The sequence below is a fragment of the Schistocerca gregaria genome, chromosome 3 (assembly GCF_023897955.1).
Source record: "Schistocerca gregaria isolate iqSchGreg1 chromosome 3, iqSchGreg1.2, whole genome shotgun sequence".
NCBI classification, from domain to species: Eukaryota; Metazoa; Arthropoda; class Insecta; order Orthoptera; family Acrididae; genus Schistocerca; species Schistocerca gregaria.
Window position 1 is genome coordinate 225800214 of NC_064922.1, and position 23258 is coordinate 225823471.

General features: G+C 36.7%; 1 protein-coding gene across 2 annotated transcripts in view; it reads left to right on the forward strand.

The window, feature by feature from the left end:
* The window catches only part of LOC126353856 (integrin beta-PS), a 131654-nt gene extending 116647 nt beyond the window's left edge, over positions 1-15007 (forward strand). For both annotated transcript variants that reach the window (XM_050003023.1, XM_050003022.1), the window contains exons 6-14: positions 3593-3763; positions 3885-4148; positions 4275-4562; positions 4741-4977; positions 5824-6108; positions 6367-6493; positions 10370-10516; positions 11383-11522; positions 11609-15007. In XM_050003023.1, coding sequence (XP_049858980.1) covers positions 3593-3763; positions 3885-4148; positions 4275-4562; positions 4741-4977; positions 5824-6108; positions 6367-6493; positions 10370-10516; positions 11383-11522; positions 11609-11674 — 1725 coding nt within the window. In that variant the 3' untranslated portion in view covers positions 11675-15007. The remainder of the gene's footprint in view (positions 1-3592; positions 3764-3884; positions 4149-4274; positions 4563-4740; positions 4978-5823; positions 6109-6366; positions 6494-10369; positions 10517-11382; positions 11523-11608) is intronic.
* Positions 15008-23258: the final 8251 nt, after the last annotated feature.

A 23258-nucleotide genomic window follows, 5' to 3' on the forward strand; every position in this document is an offset into this window, starting at 1 on the left:
GCTTATAGTTACCTTGAAGACCTTTTTTGTCAGGACTTTTGATATGGCTTTGTGTTGATAAATAATCTGAACTACATTTACTGTAAACTTCTTGTTAGAAAATGACAGTTTATTATAGGTTTACGTGTAATAGATGCCAATGTATATTTCACTGTAAATTTTACTTTTTAAAAAATTGTTGCTATATATTTTCCAAACACACCTTTTCTTTTTAATTGAGATTTAAAGTGTTAAATAAATTGTCTTGGGAATAATTTTAATGAGATTAGAGAGAAGACATAATTGCAGTGTGTCACATATATTGATTAGTGAACATCACTGTGTAGAGATTTGTACTTCCTTATTTGTAAAAATATTATACTAGTGAAGTCGCAGTTGTGGTGTCGGGTGATTAGTGCATTTTGGGACATCAGCACAACATGTTGTGTGTTTTAATTGTGTGTTACTTTATTTGTGACATGCTGATTCTCCCTGCCACGTTTTATTTGACGCAACATCACTTTCACTATTCTAACAAGCATGTATAACTAATAATGTTACAAGGTACATCCTAACACTGAAGTAGTGTACACAATTGTTGTATGAAATCGTTTATGTTTAAGCCACCTTCACTTGGGATGTTTGTTTTTGTAACTTTTGGATCTGATGATGACAGCATAGATCTGTCAAAACCAGCCATAGGAATTAAAAAGAAATTGCTTTGCTAGCAGTCTTGGCTGACTTCATTCTTCAAGATTAATGTGTATGTATCTTTGCAAACAAATGTGTGGTTTTCCACAATTATGCTCATGTGATTGAAGAGTGACAGAAATTGTGAATTACATCTGTTATGAATGCGACGGTGTTTTCAGTCATACAAATACAGCACTACAATATAATTTTATAGATAAAAAATCTACTCACCAAGTGATGGCTCCTTCTTCTGGCAAAAGGGTTGAAGGGGAGGGAAGAGGGATGAAGGAACAGAACTAAGGTGGTTTAAAAAATGGGGAGAGTTTGGTGAAAGTCATCCAGAAGCATGGGTCAAGGGAGACTTGCCGGATGCGATGGGAAGGAAAACTTGATCATTAGTGACTGCATCAGATGAGATTTGAAAACATAAGAGTTTAAAGTTGGAAGATAGGATATCAAGCAAGACAGAGATTACTGAAAAAATATGATGCAAAAGTTTGTTTTGTCAGTAATCTCTGTCTTGCTTACTATCTTATCTTCCACCTTTAAGATCTCAGGTTCTTAAATCTCGTCAGTCACTGTGGCCGAGCAGTTCTGTGCGCTTCAGTCCGGAACCGCACAGCTGCTACGGTCGCAGGTTCGAATACTGCCTCGGGCATGGATGTGTGTGATGTCCTTTGGTTAGTTAGATTTAAGCAGTTCTAAGCCTAAGGGACTGAAGACCTCAGATGTTAAGTCCCATAGTGCTTAGAGCCATTTGAACCATTTTTCTTAAATCTCATCCGGTCCAGTGCCCAACAATCAGTCTATCGTTCTCATTGCTTCTGGTAAGTCTCCTCTGACGTGGTATTCTGGGTACTTTTCATAACTTTCCCCATTTCCTTAACCTTGCCAGTCCTTTTCCATCACCCCTCTTCCTTCCCCTTTAATGTGCTGCCAAAAGTAGTCATGTGAGATAATGAAGAGATTCTCAAGAGACAGCTGTGGTTGTACTTTTTGTCATATATAGCATCAGCTGAAGTACCTCGTCCATGCAATAGGATGGAAATCCATAAATTTGTTAATATACTTTATTGGGATAACTTACGTCTGTCTTCAGGAGTCTGCCATTTCAGTATCTCTGTGACACTCTCCCCTGGATTACATAGACCATTGACCATTCATGCTGCCCTTCTCTGTATACTTTCTGTGTCCCTTGTTAGTCCTATGTGCTATGGGTCCCACACACTTTAGCAATATTCTAAGATGGGTCACATGAGTGATTTGTAAGCAATCTCTTTAGTAGACTGATTGCACTTCCTTAGTATTCTACTAATAAACCCAAGTCTGCCACCTTCTTTACTCACCATTGAACCTATATGATCATCCATGTCATACCTGTACAAAGTGTTACACCCGGGTATTTATATGACATGGCCGATTCCAACAGTGATTTATTGAGGTTTTGCCCATAGGATATTATGTTTTTTTTGTGAACTTGGTTGTCTTGATCCAAAGCTTTCAGTAGGTCCTGTGAGAAAAGTGTGAGTTGCATTTCACATGATCAATGTTTTCAAAGACCATGCTGGTAGGCATTGAGGCAGTCATTCTGCTCAAGATATCTCATTATTTCTGAGCCCAGAATATGTTCTAAGATTGCACATGTCCTTAACTTTTGTTTGTGTTTTCTCCTGCTGCCACTTGGTGAGTAAATTTTTTATCTAAATAGTTGATTATTTTCATTGATAAATATTGTACTACAAATTAAAAGCTAAACTGAGTTGAGAAAACTTTAAAATTATAAGGAAGTAGAATTACAGAATTATCTTCAGGTGGCAAAATTCCAAGTACTGCTAAAACACACACACACACACACACACACACACACACACACACACACACACACACACACACACACATTAATGATGATGATGATGATGATAAAAGAAGAAACAACAGACACTGAATTTTAGTTTTCAATGTTTATTACATTAGTACAAAGTAAAGGAAGGGATTCAAGTAGGGTGCAGGAGGGCAAGAGCAGAACCAATCTGAATTTCGTATCAAGACATAGCATTGCAAGTGTATGTACTATGGAGAAGTAATCTTTTTGGATATATACTTATGCACGGTGTAACGAATTTGGCTGGTATCCAAAATATGACAACATTCAGTACAATAAGGCCAACCTGCAAAATAAGATCTTTCTAAAGTTCATTTATATTTTGTTCACTGAGCCTTACTGACAAGCATGTAGAAAATACACTAAAGATGTGTAATACAGTGCAGCTCTTACTTCATAAATCCTTAATTGCTAAAAGTTGACACATTAACATATGCGCCAAAACTAACTTGTAGTACTGCATTAAATGTAACATTGCTTTGTGTAAAAAAAATTGGTTCTTGCTTGTGAAAGAACTGTTTAAATATGAGTTTTTGCTTTGTATACTATCGAAGCTTTGACTCTTTACAAAGGAAGATTTCATGCTTGTAACAGTTTGGAAGTGCTACTGATCTTCAGTTATAAATTTTATGTCTACCGTTAATTTACAAGAAGTTGGAACTAAATATGCATTGTCTCTGATGCTTGTAATAGATCCTTTTTGTTTTGCGAGAAAATAAATATAGAGTTGACATATACAGTTCTTTCATTATAGCTAGTAATTTTCAAAATTCTGCTTTAACCATTTAAAAATGAAGTAGTTGTAACATAAAAGCTGTGTGATGTTTGCATGCTGGATTAGAAATTAGTAGAATCTTTGTATAAATGTTATTCAAGAATTAATATGATAGCAAATTATACTTTATATAGCCCTTGAAAAAAGTCAAGTGAATATTTTACTCTTAAATCATAAAGTTGGATATTTGAATATGGTAAGTATTGCATTTTAGGTAAGTATAGTACTCAAATTATTTTTGATGCACAATTTTCCTCCTTTAGGATAAAGTGAGAGATGCAGCAGTGTCAGGAAATCTGGATGCTCCTGAAGGCGGTTTTGATGCTATCATGCAGGCAGTTGTCTGTAGAGACAAAATAGGCTGGAGAGAGAAGGCCCGACGACTCCTTGTGTTCTCTACGGATGCTGGATTCCACTATGCTGGTGATGGCAAGGTATGAATGTGACTGCTTGTGCTCACATCTGTATTCATCATAATATGTCCAGTTGGGCTGTTGTAATGTTTACATCTGGTTATTGTTGCTTAGCACTTATCCAATAATTGGCCAATTACAGCTTGGTGGCATTGTTAAGCCAAATGATGGAGAGTGTCACTTGGACAGTAGTGGGCTTTATACTCATTCAACTATACAGGATTATCCATCTATATCACAGCTGAATTTGAAAGTCAGAGACAACTCAATTCATGTGATATTTGCTGTGACTGCTGAGCAGTTTTCTGTTTATGACCAGCTGCGGACATATGTTGAAGGCTCATCATCAGGACAGCTGTCTGCAGATTCTTCAAATGTTGTAGATCTTGTAAAAGATCAATACAATGTAAGTTTCTTAAATCACCAATAATTGAACCACTTATGTAAACAAAGATGTGCTGTTAAAAGATGTAATTTTGCCGGTTTATGGAAGTATTAATTGTTAAATTTAGGCATATGATTTGTGTTACAGAAAATTTCTTCATCTGTGGAAATGAAAGATAATGCCAGCAGTGCAGTGAGAATCACATATTATACAAGTGGCTTATCTGGAGGAGCAATGAAGCAAACGCATAAGGTTGATGGTTTGAAAGTGGGCTCAAAAGTTAAGTTTGAAGCAGAAATTGAAGTGACAGAGTGCCCAAAGAACCGAAAAGATTGGCAGCAGCTTATCCGGATTTATCCAGTTGGTGTCAATGAAAGTCTTCTTGTGGATTTAACAATATTAGGCGACTGCCCCTGTGAACGCAAGTCACATCCTGTAAGTGTTTATAGGATTTTAGACATGTATGTTTAAGGTTGAAAAATGGGCATCTCAGTTCTAAAACTAGTAAATTTATCTCCACGTAGGAAAAGAACTATTTTTTCTAGACTGCTCATATAATGAAGAAAATATGCATTTATTTTGAATTTGTTTTGCTTTTTCATCTCCTGTTTAGACTTACAAAGAGAATGCCATTGAATGTTCGGGAGCTGGAACATATATGTGTGGCATATGTAAATGTGATGCTCAACACTTTGGTCGCAAGTGTGAATGCAGCAGTGAGAGTGGAGGCAAAGAATTTGAAGGTGTGAACACATGCCGACCAGACAACACATCAACTGTTGACTGTTCAGGACGGGGAACATGTATATGTGGAGTGTGTGAGTGTGATTCTCGGCCCAATCCGTATGAGGTAGGTAATATCTGAGACTTCTGTATAACTGTTTGTTAGAGCTTCAATAATGCATATTAAATTGAATGTTTCCAGTGTTGTTCATTCTTTCCCATAGTCCATTTCTGTACTTCCTTCCTCTTTTCCTTCCTCATAACACTTATCAGTGAGTCAGTTTGCTCTGTTAACGGTACTCCTACTGTTTTTATATAAGTAAGTTATTTTTTTCTTAATGTTGATGACCATTGGATATTTGATATACTAGTTGCCTGCAGAGCTGGCAGTATCAGTTTACATTCACACTGAAGAAATGGCAAATGTGTCTCTAAAAGCTTTAATGAGTGATGTTGTTAGATTTCAAAACTGACAGAAGATATTTAGGTATTAATGTGTTTCAGTACAATGGTAACTATTCAGATTACAGACTTGCTCTATTACAGATGAATTATCAGTGTTTTTTCACAAACTTCCATTCCTCCAAGATACTAAAGGACATAAAAAAGATAAGAAAAGGAAATCAGAGTTAAAAAGTGTGTTGGTTTCAAACTTCTGTCAGGAGAAAGAATGTGTCTGTGTTCTCATTGAAAGGCTTGTAAATTTGCGAGGTCTATTCACAGCAGAATGTTCATGAAAGTACCTTTTTAATTGGCCTGGACTGTTCATATATTTCAGACTGTAGTTGGCTAATAAGTGAATTGTAATACTAAAATTTGTGCTAATAAAATAGTATTCTTTCATACCTCATAGTACCACACTGTGTGTACTAGTCAGGGTTTTGTTGTGACATTTTTCCTAACTGAAAATAAATTCTAAAATTCAAATAATCCTCTGAATATAGCATTTATCATCTTTCTTAAAATTTTGCAGGTTGTATCAGGCACATATTGTGAATGTGACAATTTCACATGTGAATATTCTCATGGTGAAATATGCTCTGGCCCCAGTCATGGTATCTGTGATTGTGGAAAATGTAAATGTAAGCCAGAGTGGACAGGTGTTGCTTGTGACTGTCCAGTGTCCAACCAGACTTGTATATCACCCATCAATGGGGAGGTATGTTCTGGACATGGTGAATGCAACTGTGGAACATGTTTGTGTGATGACGATGGTGGTGAGAATCGTTACACAGGAAAATTCTGTGAAAGGCGACCGGTAAGTTTCTCAGTTCTTTTGCAACTGGTTGCATTTCTTAATATTGCTATATGTTGTTAATAACATTGACACATACATAAAATGAGGGAAAGTATATTATTCCTTCCAGAAATTTCTATTGTTGTTATAATAATGATACAGGTCTTCTTAATGTCTTACGGAACATAATAGTATCTGAAAGCTTCACAATAGGTACTTTCTTTGATTTGTTTATCCTTACTATAATTTTATATCATAGTTCCTTAATTTTTGTTTCAGGGTGTGAAACCACCTTGTGCTGTGTTTAAAGACTGTGTGCAATGTCAAATGTATCATAAAGGAATTCTAACAGAAGAAGAATGTGCAAATTGCACATTTGTACCAATTTCTGTTGATTATGTTGAAGGTACAGTTTTTCATTTTAAATGTTTTGATATTTGTCTTATATGTTGGACCATTCAGTCAAATTCTGGCACATCTGTTAGCATACTTCAGTTGTTCTTTCTTTTATATGTACAAACCATATGAGCCATCTTCCCTCTACTTCATTCCTTTTCCGCTTTGTCATTCTGTCTTCAGTTATTAGTTTCTGTCATCTTCTTTTCATTGTCACTGTGTCTGTCATGTCTGTCATTTCATACAACAAGTTTTTGTATTTGTACACATTTGAAAAGGTGGAAAACACTTCAAACTTATCGGATTTCCTGCACTAAAATGCATTATTTCATGATAATCAGGTTTGCACTAAAGACTGTGTTTAGGTGATCACATACATCTTTCTTTTTATGCTATTCCTTACTATTGTTCACAGAATTATTTTACATTACGGAAACCCAAATTGAAAAGATTACAGGCTTCTTCAGCCAATACAACAATAAAATAATCTATGCTGAGAAACACTATGAGTGTGAAACCTGAAATGAGGCTGTTGTTTATCTTTGTGTCTAAACATAAAAAAGAACTGGTATTTCAATTGTAATTAGAAGTTAGTTGAACATATTCAGCGATATTTTAACTTACATGTTTTGTCTGTTCCCTATCATCATTATTTCTTGCTATTGTTCTCAAACACACAAACACAAATGCAATTTCCACAGAGATTAATCCATTAAAGACCCAGGTGGAGAGGTTCATCCTTATTTAAGGCAGTCAAAAGTAATTTTATTCTCCAAGAGTGGAGCAAATTAGAAATCTAGTTCTCCATAACACAATTTAAAATCTCATGTACAATGTTGTTATGTAGCAGAGTATTTGCATGCATTAAAATTGAAAGGATGTCTCCATCAGATAATCATTTTCTGTTAAGATATCCTCAGAATACTCTTTTCCAACAAATTTCACACCAGTTAAATGACCAAAACTGAACACCTGGAACACAGCATTGCACAGTGTATGTGTGTCTTGCATGTTGCTGAAAATTGCGCAGGTGGGAGGTGAAGATAGTAAAAACTTGGTTTTTCAAAACTACCAATCAACAAAAAAGAGGTTTTAGCACCGCTTTTCTTTTTTATGAAAAAGTTATTATTGCCAAGAATGGCAACCAGAGTGAGGAATGTCAGCACTGTTTTCAAAGAAGAATGATGCAGGCTGTTTCTGAAGATACAGTGATTGTCATTGCTGATACACAATACTGACAAAAAGCAGGTTATCTTGAAATTTACAGCTGATTTGGCAGTAGCACAGAAATCACTGCAATTTGTAGTAGTACAATGTGGGAACAAGACCAGCAAACTAGATTAGTCATACTGACAAAATCAGTTAAGAGATCCATGAGAGTGCTTTGGAGTCTGAGGACAAAATCATTCAGACAACCCAAGATGTCCAGAAGCAGTCTGACAATGCAGTGTGTGGTAACACACTGGGTTACCACGTAGATGTTGAGCTCCTGCCATTGTTTACAACATTGACCATCATAGCACAACAGGCACATTCGGCACACCAGTCACTCTGCATCTACTATTGTAAAGTGGGGCCGCCAGAGGGAGACGCACAGCCAAGCAACCACTCACGATGGCTGGGCTTATTGCTGGGTACTAGTCATGAAAGGGGAATGTCTCAGCTAGTACTGAACTTTTTGAGAAGTTGTAACACTCTGACTAGAGTAACTTTGTGATTGATGCTTCAGCAAGTTTAGTGGCAGGTGCCAGCCACTAGCCGACTGTTGCTCTTCCTCAAGCACCACATGCTTGCTGTGGTGCTTGTTTTGTAGGTACCTGCAGAGCTTCATCTAATATGCTTGGCTACTTACTGGCAACACTGGCCCCTGTCACTGCAATCTGTAAATCACAAAGTTATTTTAATCAGACTATATCAGTATAATTAGTATTTTTAAGTCAAGTGCAGCGTTCAGTGACACCACCTGTGATATAGACTCTTGGAAAAGATCATATGATCTCAGTAGGGGGCACAGGCAACAGTTTGATTTGCAACCTCTTTATAAAGTAAAGGATTATATTGGGCACAAATGTTCTCCATACTACTGTGAAGATCACATCACTTTTTAAGTAGAATGATGAACTCCATGATGAAGCATTCCATGAGATGTGTTAATACATAACTTGCAAAATCACTGAGGATAGGGGATGTTCACACAAGAATGTGACTGATGCATCTCCGCCCCTCAGTCAGTGAAATCATATGCAGCATGATTTGCATTGGTGTGATTCTGATAAGAGGACATGTGAAAGGTTTGTTACTAGAAGAATCTAGTCTAACCAAAATAGTTCTGTCCTGTTCCAGTGATTTCCAATTTTTTCCTTTGGCATTTTTCAGACCGATTCATGTAGAAGACAAAACTGCTAAATAAATACAATTACAGTTGAAATAGCTATGAGCAAACACTGTGGCATGGACAAAGCCATGGATATTTGAAAAATAGGTATGCCTCAAGATCCATCTTCCTTGATGTTTACTTTCATCTCATTGAGTCTCACATCCAAATCTCAATTCATATAAAACCAATCAATAAGCAACATTACCTTCACTTTCACAGCTACCACACTTTCCACATCAGACACTCCCTTCCCTACAGCTTAAATATCTAATCTCATACACACGCTCATACATCAGTTACCTAAACATTTATCTAAATGATTCACAGACTTTCCTCTCCTGGAGTGCACAAATATTGTTCAGAAATAAATCTCCAGGGCATCATTCTCTTCTGACAAATACAGTTCCCATTTTAACAAAAATTTGGAAGTGCACTCTTCTTGCCACCTAATTTCGCATGGGTCTCAAATACTTCAGTGCGTTACTCTGCCAAGGCTGTGACTTGTAATGAGGTAATATCCTATGATATTGTGCATACACCACCCACTATCACCTTATGTCACCCTTCTGATCTCTGTAATGTCCTTGTTGAAAACAATATGCTTCCTCAGACCCAAGACTCCTGCCATTGTAATCATTTCCTCCTTATAAACCCAGGACTCTTGCCATTGTAATCATTTCCTCCTTATAACTTGTCCTGTGCATCCACCCACTACCTCTTACATCAGTCCATCAACAAAACCTAAACAGGCTGAGTGCATCAATGGTCAAGCAATACCTGGTTGGTGAGCATGCTGTACAGTATGGCTCATGCCTGCCACACCCAAACCACTGTTTGGATGTCCCTCTCCCCCTGTGATACTATTTTCTGTCGGCTAGGGAAATGCAGATGGGGCTCCAATATATACTCACATTCCACCACACTTCTGGACTTAACACACACCCATTTTTTTATTTACTATTACTTTTCTTTTAGGTCCCCCCCCCCCTCTCTCTCTCTCTCTCTCTCTCTCTCTCTCTCTCTCTCTCTCTCTCTCTCTTCCTAGTTCCTAATTACTATATTCATTTCACTTCCTCTTGCTCCATCTTTACCCGTGACTGTCATCTCTAGACTGAAGGTAGCACAGTGCTTACAATTGTATCTTTGACCTCCTCTCTGACACACTCCCCTTCATCTTCACCTCCTCATATCCCCACAACAAGTGGAACTCCCCCACTCCGCCAACCAGGTGTCTCAGTGATGTGGCCCATCTTTCTAAACTTCTCCTATATACTTTTTTTCTAACAGTTCCAGAAGTTTTTTTTTTTTACTTTTATATGTGTGTATTGGCAATACTTAGAATTTTGACATTTATCGGTAAGAAATGGCTAGCCATTCTGTCTCCTTGTATTTTGTGTATGGTTATTAACATTATAGACATTTGGAATAAAAAATGTTTCGTGGAGAATTACTCATGATAGTGTTGTTATCCTTCTTCTGTGGCTCATCAGTATTTTTTATCTCTTTCAGCGGATGAGGACAAGGGAGAAGTTTTCTGCTCTTATTACGATGAAGACGACTGCCAGTTTCGTTTTGTATATGCCTTTAATGACACGGGCCATGTTCTGGTTAGAGCTCAGGAAGAGCTCGACTGCCCCGCAGAAGTTTATGTGTTAGGTAGGTTATGTGTTGCATTAGATACATTTAGACATTTCTTGCAGTGATTTCCAATTTTTTGTGCTATATTAACACTTTGGAGATAAGCCACTTAGGAGAATATTGGGCCTAGGAAACTAGCTACTTTAAAGCATTACTGGCACATATTTAATTGACGTAGCTTCAAGAGTAATATATATACCAAAAAAGAGCCGTGCTTCAAGATTTATTTTTTATATTTACTTTAGTTCTTTGATAAGAGTGTAGATCTTAAAACAATGATGATAGGAAATATAATTATCCTCCAAAAAAAAAAAAAATTGCAAGGTGAAGTTTTGAGAAATATCTTCATCTTGAGTTTCCAAACTGTCTTGCTCACTCAACAGATGTGATGTATTTGTGGCAGAATTGCAGGTAACTGCGAAACCTAACAAGTGCACACACAAAATTACATCAATTCAATCACATTGGCTCAACCATTCACAACAGCAGCTGTTAGGCCTACTAATGTTTCTTTCACAATGAAACTAGAAACTGACAACAGAAGGCAGCACCACTCAAGGGACAGGTTGCAAGATGTCCATACATTGTTCTCATACAAAGTGAGCCCAGTTTTTGGGCAGTAATTGGCTCACATGTCAATAAAATGATGGCCAGACCTGTATTTAGGCGCAGTCTTTTTAACACAAAATTGCAGCCGAAGCTGTGCTCGGCCTTGGTCACCAAAGTGTTAATGCTTTGTTTATATTACATGCAGTGAGCATTATAGTACTAACCCCAAAGGCTTAACAGAAAAATATTTATTTACCAGAAGGTAAGAAAACCCATTAGTTAAGATCAGAAAAACAAATCAATGTTGCAACTTTCAGTATGTGTTTTATTTTCAGGAATTGTACTTGGTGTTATAGCAGCAATTGTTCTCATTGGTTTGGCATTCATTTTGCTCTGGAAAGTTCTCACAACAATTCATGATCGACGAGAATTCGCCCGATTTGAAAAGGAACGAATGATGGCCAAATGGGACACTGTAAGAAGAAAACTTCATTTACACTACAACTTTCTCATATAAAGTTGATTAAATATAAACCTAACTAATGTGTCATTTATTTCCAGGGTGAAAATCCAATCTACAAGCAAGCAACATCTACTTTCAAAAACCCAACATATGCTGGAAAGTGATCTGCTTGTACTGCTGCCTGTAGCAGAGAGACCTTATTTGAAAATTACTGCCTTTATAGTGAGGACCCAGGGGAGCCAAATTTGTGAACTTGATGACTTCAGTTATTTAGTCATACTAATAATTCTATTTGTATGCGTAAGATTTATCAGTTGACCTGGAAAAACTCTTTTGGTTTTTTACTTTTACATTTTTCTCTGACAAACATTTGTCCATTGGTGCAGATGAATAGAATGCAAAAGTGTTGACTTGGAACAATGCTTTTGGAGGTGAAAATATTAAACGGCAGTCAACGCTCAGGTGCATTATTGTGCCTCTTCTTATCTACAGTATTTGTATTTTATATTAGATAATTTACAAATTTTGATTAATATTCAGCACAGTTATTTAAGCAGTTTTTACGTGTGGAAGCATTTGAGAACTTAGTTTTTTCAGAATGTAATGCACGAAATTTTTAATGATCTCAGGCATGTTCTGGTCCATGTTCTTCCATACACACGTAAATCAAGCAAATTAATGCTGTTTAAAATATTTTGATATATCATCAGACTTTTGAAGTAATAACAGTGCAATGCTGTTTTCCAGAATGATATTTACCACATATACTATTGCACTGATTTGAACAGTGCATTCCTTCCAATTTAATATCACTGTCTTTGAGCAGCTTAAACTCCTCTGTTATTCATTGATGTTATTTATTATGTTCAGTCCAGTTAATGATAATCAGTTAAAATGTTGCAACAAGTAATTTTAAACAAGCAGTTTTTGAAGATTTTTTTTCTATGTGGTATTGATGTTTCTAAGGAGATACATATCACATATTTTTGTACCAGTTTTCTGGTGTAGTGCATTGAGTTAGATATATGTGGTGCTGTTATTTCTTGTGCTAAGTTGGAGAATAAGTGATCAAAGAAAACAAATGAGTTCAGTGAAATTTACTGGTTTCTTGGTGAATGTCTTACATGATGCCTTCATAACATGATGTGCCTTAGTTTTTTTTAAAAAAAAAAGAATGATAGTGTTATGGGATAATCTTCATAAATATGTTTACTGTGCAGTTATATGTGCAACTGAAGTCAATGTTTCTTCGTAGGACACATCCAGTTAAGATGAACATTTAATATTTGTTGATCGTTTTGAATCTCTCTACAAAGCTGTGGCTGAAACATAACTGGGAAAAATTATTTTAGATTTTATACTGTTTTGTAATACACAAAAATATCTTGTAAATATCTAATATTTATATAAAAGAGGATGATTTTGCCAATTATTTTCAGGAAAGGTTTACGTGTACTGTCTCCACCTTCATAGGTGCACATGTTGAATAGACATGTGTAAAGCTGAGTAAAACAATTATTTGTGTGTGTGTGTGTGTGTGTGTGTGTGTGTGTGTGTGTGTGTGTGTGTGTGTGTAAGAGAAAGAGAGATTATTTTTAAAATTTGTGATAGCTCTTCTCTTAAAAATCGTCATATTGTGATGACATTTACTGTTCTATGTTGGTTTATATGGCATGTGGTTTATAATCACTGGCAGAGAAGCTCTTTGCCCAGTGCGACTCTAATGTCTACCTGCTTTGTTTTAACACAAAATAGATAGTGAGTAATCACTATTTGGTGAAAAAGAATAACTGCTTAATTGAAAAATGGAGCATTTGAGGGTTGCATGATTACTTAAGAGTTTTTTAAGTAGCCAATGCTCCTTAATGACTGAAGTAATATAGTTATTCTTGTAAAATGGCAGCTTCATTGAGTGCCGTACTTACTGTACAGTTATGACTTACACTATTCACATTACCCATAATACACCTGACCAAAGTCGTAACTGTTTGTAATACACTTATTAAGACATCCCTGTACTTTTCATTTCAGTCCTCTTTGATATTTGTTCTCCTCTTCTATTTTTCTGTCTGTTCCAGACAAATTCTTTAGTCTCTAGTCTTCCCTTGTCTGCTTGAAGTACTCTCGTATTAACTCTCTCCTTCCAGTGTCTTAAATCTCATTCAGAGCAAGTGCTGCCAATAGAAGAAGATGTTTCTTATAATCCATTTTGATTGCTAATTTTTTATTCATATGACCTGTTTCGGTTCATTGAGAACCATCCTCAGATCTGATATTTCAGTGTCAGGAGTAACCCGTCCAAATCCAGCAACTTTCACATGCTACATCACAGCATAAGGGAAAATGGAAAGCACTCAAACTCAATCAGGAGACACGGGTGTAACTCCTCGTCTTTTCTCTTTTTCAACCTAGGGCATAGAGCAGTTTTTCCTTTCTCTCTTGTCTTCTACATCCTTACATGCCATTTGCTTCTAATGAAACAATACTGTTTGAAGTTCAGAGACTGAATCAGTCTCCAACCTCCATTTCTGTGTCTGTAAGCTGTGCTTACAATACTTGTTGCTCCTATTCTGATGGCTAGTTGTCCTGTTATGTCTCTCATATCAGGTTCATCTATAACTCATTTTCAGCTGGTATTAAACCCTGTCTTTTTTTGCTCTATTTAGTAGCAAGTAACAATTATCACTTTATTTGGAATTTAGATTTACACCAGTTGTTAGGCATGTATGTATTCATAAAAGCTTTAAATACCTTAATTTGCAAACTTTATGTACACTTAAAACTAGAAAGTAAAATTTGCCTTGTGCAATTGCAGTGGATGTAGGGAAAAGAATAGTAACTTGCTTCTTTGCATGTGGTGAAGTAGCATCTCGGGAAACATAGGATTTACACATTATTACTTGTCATTTGAGATGTGTACGGTCATGAATACTGATGTTACTAACACTCAGTTTTAAACTTGTAAATAATCATCGATATAATGTTGATCTGTTTGAGCAAAGATCTGCATTTCATTATCTATTAAAATTTTGTTAATGGAGCTATCTTTCCATTTAATTGTTACATACACTTCAGAAACTTTTTATTTGTTATTAAGCTGTTTTAAGTTATTTGTGCCATGTGAGTCACAGGATGTGAGGGAAATTTGTGCAGCGTAAGATTTTGTGATGCTATGACTTTGTTGTGTGTGATACTGTATGTGACTTTTGAACTTATTTTAACATTGTTTTATATTTTTGTCTAATGTGTGATAACTTGTGTCTTTAAATATTAAGCATCTCTTTCACACATGAATGGCTGTAACATTTATTGTGCACTGCCATTGATTAGCTTTAAGTAGATCTGTGTGTGTCATGTGCAACATAACTATGAACTGAAAGTATATATAGACTGTCGTCTTTAACCGTCTTATAAAGTGTGTAAATTGCAGTAGTTCGAAAAAAAAGTAAACACTGTGATTGTTCTGTGTAATAATGAAATTTCTTCCATAACAGTTACCTTGATATTCATTTCAAAAATATTTCCCTGTTCTGCTAAGTAATTTCAGACATTTTCAAAGTATATTTATCATCACTGCAGTACTTAACAATGAGAGCACCTTGATAAGAGTTAACTGTGCCTCAGCTCAGTCTGCTTCGGCAACATGAGAAATTATGTTAATAAAAACTGTTTGTAAATGAACTTTGAGAGACAAAAAGGAAGTTCTGGCAATACCATGTACACATTTTCAATCTTTTATTCCACTGCAAAAGTGTTTATTTTCAAAAACAGTTAGTAGTGAAATAAAATAAAGCATTTTTCTGTATTGTGAAAATTCACTGGTGACTCACAGCAACAGGAAGGATGCTAGAATTAGAGAGTGCAGTTTACAAGGGTGATGATGGCAGATCAAAATTATCACAAAAAACTTTGGGGTAATCTCTGCTAGCTGAGTGATGTGTAAGTAAAATGGTCCCTTGCAAAATCTTTAGACAGTGTGAAAGTGGACTTGCTCTCTGTTGGTATCATGTACTTTCCTTTCTCATGTAATTGCTTCTTAATTTTAATACCAGATACAGAAGAGTGTCATATAAAGCTTCACTGTAGAACAGAAAAAGAAAACATAATGGGTTTTGTCCCTTCTGGAATTAATTATTAAAGGTCAAACGAAATTTTGAAATTAAACCTCATTCGGTAAACCTTTCATTCTTATTTTTACAATGCAGTCTACTTCTGAGAGCAGAGCTGAGACGGAGGAATTGACAAGCTGTACAGCTCTATATGGGGAAACATTTTATTGAGAAAGGTACAACTTTGTAATAGCAATATATTCATGGCACATTAATTTTGCTTTGAGAGGTAAGAAAATGTATAAAAGACCCCCCCCCCCCCCCCCTTACAGGTGGGTGGATGGTTTCTGATGGTTGGGTAGAACATCTGTAGTAAGGATTTGTTACGATCAGAAATCAGTCTCACAGTTTTGGATTTAGTTTGTCCAAGTTGTATTACCATGAACAACTGGTATTATTTGCCTGCAAATAATAAACATTGATATGGTCCTGTACACCTCTTGGATGTGTTCATTCATTCATCAACCAGTCAATAGTGAATTCCAACTGCATGTGAACTACTATTTCCACCACAACCCTGACACTGTTAACAGTGATTCTAAGGATTTACAATAAGAGTTTCATATAACAATGTGCTGTTTGACAAATTACTGCTACAAACAATAATTGAGAGTAAATTCAAATATATCAGGCAAAGGCAGAGGTGCTTCAAGCAAGAAAAGGAAGTGTTTACCATCTGAAAATAATTACAGAGGAAATGGAAGAAAGACAACTATATTTAAAGTAAAGATCCTCCATGACAGCATGGGTAGCACAAAGCATCTATGGCCAGATGACTTATCTCATATGGTAATAAATTGTGTACACAAACCTTCCTCATGACTCAGTCTATGTTAAGGAAAAAATCTCAGAATCCTTACAGTCATTGCTGAGCTTAGCCTTCTCGTACAGACAGAAAAATGCTGTGGAATTTCTTTATCATTATTATTATTATTATTATTATTATTATTATTATTATTTATTCAGTTTCCATAATATATTTTCAAATTTAGGAAAAAGTTTAGTACAAACAACAAGAAATTTTGAATAATGAAAAGATTATCATATTTTACGTAATGAAATAAAAAATTGTTTATGGCACAGAACTCGGAACTGTTTTGTCTTTCTGCTTTACTACATATGTATTATCATATTTCTTTCATTAATCTGTATCCAGATATTAAAGAGTGTAACCACATCAGACTTAGTAGAGAAAGTGCCCTCCATTAATTGGCATGTACTTTTTCATATTCAGCCTGTAATAATTTGTATTGAGGATTTTTTTTTCCAAGTTTTGCAGGTTCATATTAATGTTGTAACACAGAAGATGATATACTTGTAGAATAAATAAATCTTACATCTGAAATGTTTTTTGTAGATCTTTCAGATATAACTGTCACTTATTTCCATAACAGATGCCACAGATTACACTCTCTGAACAGAATAGTTTTGCTTATGCAGATTAATTTTCCTTTTGTGTAATAGAATTTCCATTAACACATTTAAGTGAAGATAAAATAAATGAAATTCCTCAACAATAAAAAATTTTCATTTGAACATGAGAGCAAGATTTTTCTTTTCTTTTCCACAAGGTCCAATTGATTGCGAAATTAAAACCACAGCGAAAATCCGATGACGCTTTGTGCAGTGTCTCTAATATGCCAATCAATCGCGTCATATTGCACTTGTCAGTTACAAGCGCACAGTGGACGTCTAAAATTGCCTAGAATAACAGTCTCCTACCAAGCGTGAATTTCATGCTGCCTTTTGATTTTTCCATGCTGAGATGTGCACTGCAGCCAAAATTCATTAATGAATGAGTAATATGTGCAGTGAAACTTTCGTGAGGGACAGAAAAGTGCAGCAATGGTGCAGGAACTTCAAAGCAGGACGTACAGATGTTCATAATAGAGGTAGACAGGGAAGGAAGCAAGTGCCTATTGATGATATTATTCAGTGAGTGTATTAGAGGAATTGGGAAGATTGCCCGTTCACAATTTCAATGTTGAGTGATTTATTTTCCGAAATTTTGAGGACAGCTCTCTGTGACATCATTAGTAAGAGACTTCAGTATGAGAAACACAGTGACAGATGTGTTCCAGAGATGCTGTCTGACCATCACCAAACACAGCAAATGAGCATCACATTAATGTTTCTCCAGCACTGCCATTTTCTCAATACAGTTTCACGAAAAGTACATCTGCCTTACATGGAGTCTCATTCGAGATCACAAAGCACCTCCATAATACTCTTGTATTGATCAAATCTACTGGTAACAAATCAAGTAGTTCATCTCTGAATTGCTTTGATGTCTCCATTTAATTTGATGTGGTGGGAATTCCAAACACTCAACCAGTATTCAAGTATGGGTCTCCTTAACAGATGAGCTGCAGTTTCCTAACATTCTCTCAGTAAACTCTCCCTACTACCACTATTAGATACTTGTTCCATTTAAAATCACTTGGTAACATTACACTTACATATTTAATCTATTTGTCAAGGAGCACATTAGCTATGCCATACATGAATACTACTGGGCTTTTTTTCCCTGCTCATCTACATTAACTTACATTTATAACAAGCTGACATTCATGAAACTAAACAGAAATGTTGTGTAAGCGATCTCATATCCTCCAACAGTCACTGAACGCCACCACCTTCCGATACGTAACAGCAGCCTCAGCAAACAGCTACAGGTTGCCATTCACCCTGTCCATCAGATTATTATATACAAGGTACAATAAAAAAAAATCATTTACAGCAACTGCTGATGCTACAACCATCTGATGTGATTTATCTGATGGCCTGAGCCATTGAGATAGGCAGCAACAAGTTTGAACATGTTCTCACGTGTCTGCCAACTTCCACAGACTCTCAAGTGAGGTTGTGTTCACTGTGTCTGTCGTGTATCATGGATTTCAAATAACATGTGAACATCAAGTCGTGTTTCAAGTTGCAAATAAAGTGCCAAAAAAACTCATGAAATGTTGAAATTGGTGTATGGCAATAATGCTGTAACTCTGAAGATTGTTTACAAATGCTATGAGTAATTTAAAAGTAGAAATGAGTCGGTAGGAGATGAACAACATTTGAGACATCCATTAATCTCGAAAACAGGAGAAAAAGTGTAAAAAGTGGCAAAAACTGTTCATTCAGACTAGTGAATAACTATTTGGGATCTTAACTGATGAACTAAACATCTCTGCACAAAGCATTTTAACCAATAATTTGCAAATGAGATGAGTGAGCAAAAAAATTTTTTTCCAGTCTTTTAATTGATGAACAGAAGGAAAATTGTGTGTCAGTTTTCATAGCACAGAAGAAGGGTTGTCTTCATTCAGATCCTGACTTCATGTCAACAATTTTAACTGGAAATGTGACTCTGAGACAAAAATTCCTAATTCCTAATGGAAAACCACTGAAACTCTTCACACTAAAGACACATCATCAAAATCAAATATCAAAGTCATGCTTATTATTTCTTTCGATAATGCAATCAAAGCTCATTCCAAGAGAAACAGTTGTAAACACCGAATTTTACAAAAGCATCCTATCTGTCGCATCCACCTTACCAGATTTAGCACCATGTAACTTCTGGTTCATCCCAAAAATTAAAACTGTGCCTAAAGAAAACATTTTGATACTGTTACTGGCATTAAGAGGACCATGATGGAGCAGCTGAATGCCCTTCCAAAAGAAGCCTTCCAGAAACGCTCCCAGTCATGGATTCCAAAATTGGAATAAGTTAATTCTGCCCAAAGACTGTACTTTGATGGAGATTTAATTAGATTCCATGTAAGCTTATTTTGTTCCTAATAAAATTATTAACTGCATTTTTTGATCACAGCTCATATATATATAAAATAAGAGATGTTCTATCAACTTCCCTCAGGCACACCCGACTATACACTTGTCTGTGAGGAACACTCACCGTCAAGGACAATGTACCGATTTCTATTACATAAGAATTTTGAGCCACTCACATACCTGGGAATCTAATCCATATGTTCGGATCTTCATTAACAGTCAGAAGTGGGGCACCATGTAAAATGCCTTCTGGAAATCTAGGAATATGCAATCTGCCTGTTGTCTTTCACCCATGATTCCAGGACATCGTGTGAGAAAAGTGAAAGCTCAGTTTCACACTAGCTATACTTTCTAAATCGATGCTGATGCGTGGACAGAAGCTTTTCTGACTCAACGATATTTACTGTATTTGAACTCAGGATATTCTCAGGAATTCTGCAGTAAACTGATTTTAAGCATATTGTTCTGTAATTTTGTGCGTTCTTTATTTTACCCTTTTCTATATATTCCTAAAAAAGAATCTGAAACTGGCATATGCTTTCATTTGTTGCAGATGCTTACTTCTCATACTCTAAGGTAGTTTATGCTTCCATTCATGGTGTGGAACATATTACTCAATATTTGCCATCATTTTCTAAGTAGAATAACTCCGTTCCTTTGTCTAACAACAGAGTCTGGCACAAGATTGATGAGCCTGTGGTAATAAAAGGTTGGCAGGTGGGAGGATGTGAAGCTTGATTCTTATTGGCCCAGGGGGTTTTTAACATGCAAAGCAATTGTCACCATCCACTGGGCCCAAAATCTAGGTCAACAGACCGCACTGTGACCCCAAGCACATATCATCATCTGCCTCCTATCAAGGCCGGAGAAAGGTGCAGGCTGGAGTGTTCTCTGTATCCCAGGTAGCTGTTCCAGTCATCCCTTGGGTGGCAGGGAGCTCACATACATCGTGTGTCCAGAGCAGCTACGCTACTGATAAGAGATGGTTGGAAGTGTTGTCTTCTCCTTTGTGATAGGTCACAGCAGAATGTTTGGCTGTCAGGCAGGTGTCTGTGGATCACAGTCTGGCAATGTTGTTCATTGTTCAGTAACAAGTGATCGCTACTGGGAAGGTAATATTTATGTGACTAGTTTCAAGTGCTATCATGATGTTACAGGGTAACAATGGAGGGAGAAGATAGCAAGTGCATATCTGGTACACTGTAGACACTTTTAAACTCACATTTGTTACATAAAACATTGTGCTTCTCTTTTGATTATGTTTTGGGAACTGATTTTGATTTTCAAGTACTCTGTTGTATGGGGGAACTTTCTTAGCAGCAGTAATATGTTAATAATGTTTCATTTTCTAGAATACTTAAACCCCCATGGACCTTGCCGTTGGTGGGGAGGATTGTGTGCCTCAGCGATACAGATAGCCGTACTGTAGGTGCAACCACAACGGAGGGGTATCTGTTGAGAGGCCAGACAAACGTGTGGTTCCTGAAGAGGGGCAGCAGCCTTTTCAGTAGTTGCAAGGGCAACAGTCTGGATGATTGACTGATCTGGCCTTGTAACAATAACCAAAATGGCCTTGCTGTGCTGGTACTGTGAACGGCTGAAAGCAAGAGGAAACTACGGCCGTAATTTTTCCCGAGGGCATGCAGCTTTACTGTATGATTAAATGATGATGGCGTCCTCTTGGGTAAAATATTCCGGAGGTAAAATAGTCCCCCATTCGTCTCTCCGGGCGGGGACTACTCAAGAGGATGTCGTTATCAGCAGAAAGAAAACTGGCGTTCTACGGATCGGAGCGTGGAATGTCAGATCCCTTAATCGGGCAGGTAGGTTAGAAAATTTAAAAAGGGAAATGGATAGGTTAAAGTTAGATATAGTGGGAATTAGTGAAGTTCGGTGGCAGGAGGAACAAGACTTCTGGTCAGGTGACTACAGGGTTATAAACACAAAATCAAATAGGGGTAATGCAGGAGTAGGTTTAATAATGAATAGGAATGCGGGTAAGCTACTACAAACAGCATAGTGAACGCATTATTGTGGCCAAGATAGATACGAAGTCCACACCTACTACAGTAGTACAAGTTTATATGCCAACTAGCTCTGCAGATGACGAAGAAATTGAAGAAATGTATGATGAAATAAAAGAAATTATTCAGATAGCGAAGGGTGATGAAAATTTAATAGTCATGGGTGACTGGAATTCGGCAGTAGGAAAAGGGAGAGAAGGATACATAGTAGGTGAATATGGATTGGGGCTAAGAAATGAAAGAGGAACCCGCCTGGTAGAATTTTGCACAGAGCACAACTTAATCATAGCTAATACTTGGTTTAAGAATCATGAAGGAAGGTTGTATACATGGAAGAACCCTGGAGATACTAAACGCTATCAGAGAGATTATATAATGGTAAGACAGAGATTTAGGAACCAGGTTTTAAATTGTAAGACATTTCCAGGGGCAGATGTGGACTCTGATCATAATCTATTGGTTATGACCTGTAGATTAAAACTGAAGAAACTGCAAAAATGTGGGAAATTAAGGAGATGGGACCTGGATAAACTGAAAGAACCAGAGGTTGTACAGAGTTTCAGGGAGAGCATAAGGGAACAATTGACAGGAATAAGGGAAAGAAATACAGTAGAAGAAGAATGGGTAGCTCTGAGGGATGTAGTAGTGAAGGCAGCAGAGGATAAAGTAGGTAAAAAGACGAGGGCTGCTAGAAATCCTTGGGTAACAGAAGAAATATTGAATTTAATTGATGAAAGGAGAAAATATAAAAATGCAGTAAATGAAGCAGGCAAAAAGGAATACAAACGTCTCAAAAATGAGATCGACAGGAAGTGCAAAATGGCTAAGCAGGGATGGCTAGAGGACAAATGTAAGGATGTAGAGGCTTATCTCACTAGGGGTAAGATAGATACTGCCTACAGGAAAATTAAAGAGACCTTTGGAGATAAGAGAACCACTTGTATGAACATCAAGAGCTCAGATGGAAACACAGTTCTATGCAAAGAAGGGAAAGCAGGAAGGTGGAAGGAGTATATAGAGGGTCTATACAAGGGCGATGTACTTGAGGACAATATTATAGAAATGGAAGAGGATGTGGATGAAGATGAAATGGGAGATACGATACTGCGTGAAGAATTTGAGAGAGCACTGAAAGACCTGAGTCGAAACAAGGCCCCCGGAGTAGCCAACATTCCATTGGAACTACTGACGGCCTTGGGAGAGCCAGTCCTGACAAAACTCTACCATCTGGTGAACAAGACGTATGAAACAGGCGAAATACCTGCAGACTTCAAGAAGAATATAATAATTCCAATCCCAAAGAAAGCAGGTGTTGACAGATGTGAAAATTACCGAACAATCAGTTTAATAAGCCACAGCTGCAAAATACTAACACGAATTCTTTACAGATGAATGGAAAAACTAGTAGAAGCCGACCTCGGGGAAGATCAGTTTGGATTCCGTAGAAATGTCGTGGGGCAATACTGACCTTACGACTTATCTTAGAAGAAAGATTAAGGAAAGACAAACCTATATTTCTAGCATTCGTAGACTTAGAGAAAGCTTTTGACAATGTTAACTGGAATACTCTCTTTCAAATTCTAAAGGTGGCAGGGGTAAAATACAGGAAGCGAAAGGCTATTTACAATTTGTACAGAAACCAGATGGCAGTTATAAGAGTCGAGGGACATGAAAGGGAAGCAGTTGTTGGGAGGGGAGTAAGACAAGGTTGTAGCCTCTCCCCAATGTTATTCAATCTGTATATTGATCAAGCAGTAAAGGAAACAAAAGAAAAATTCGGGGTAGGTATTAAAATCCATGGAGAAGAAATAAAAACTTTGAGGTTCGCC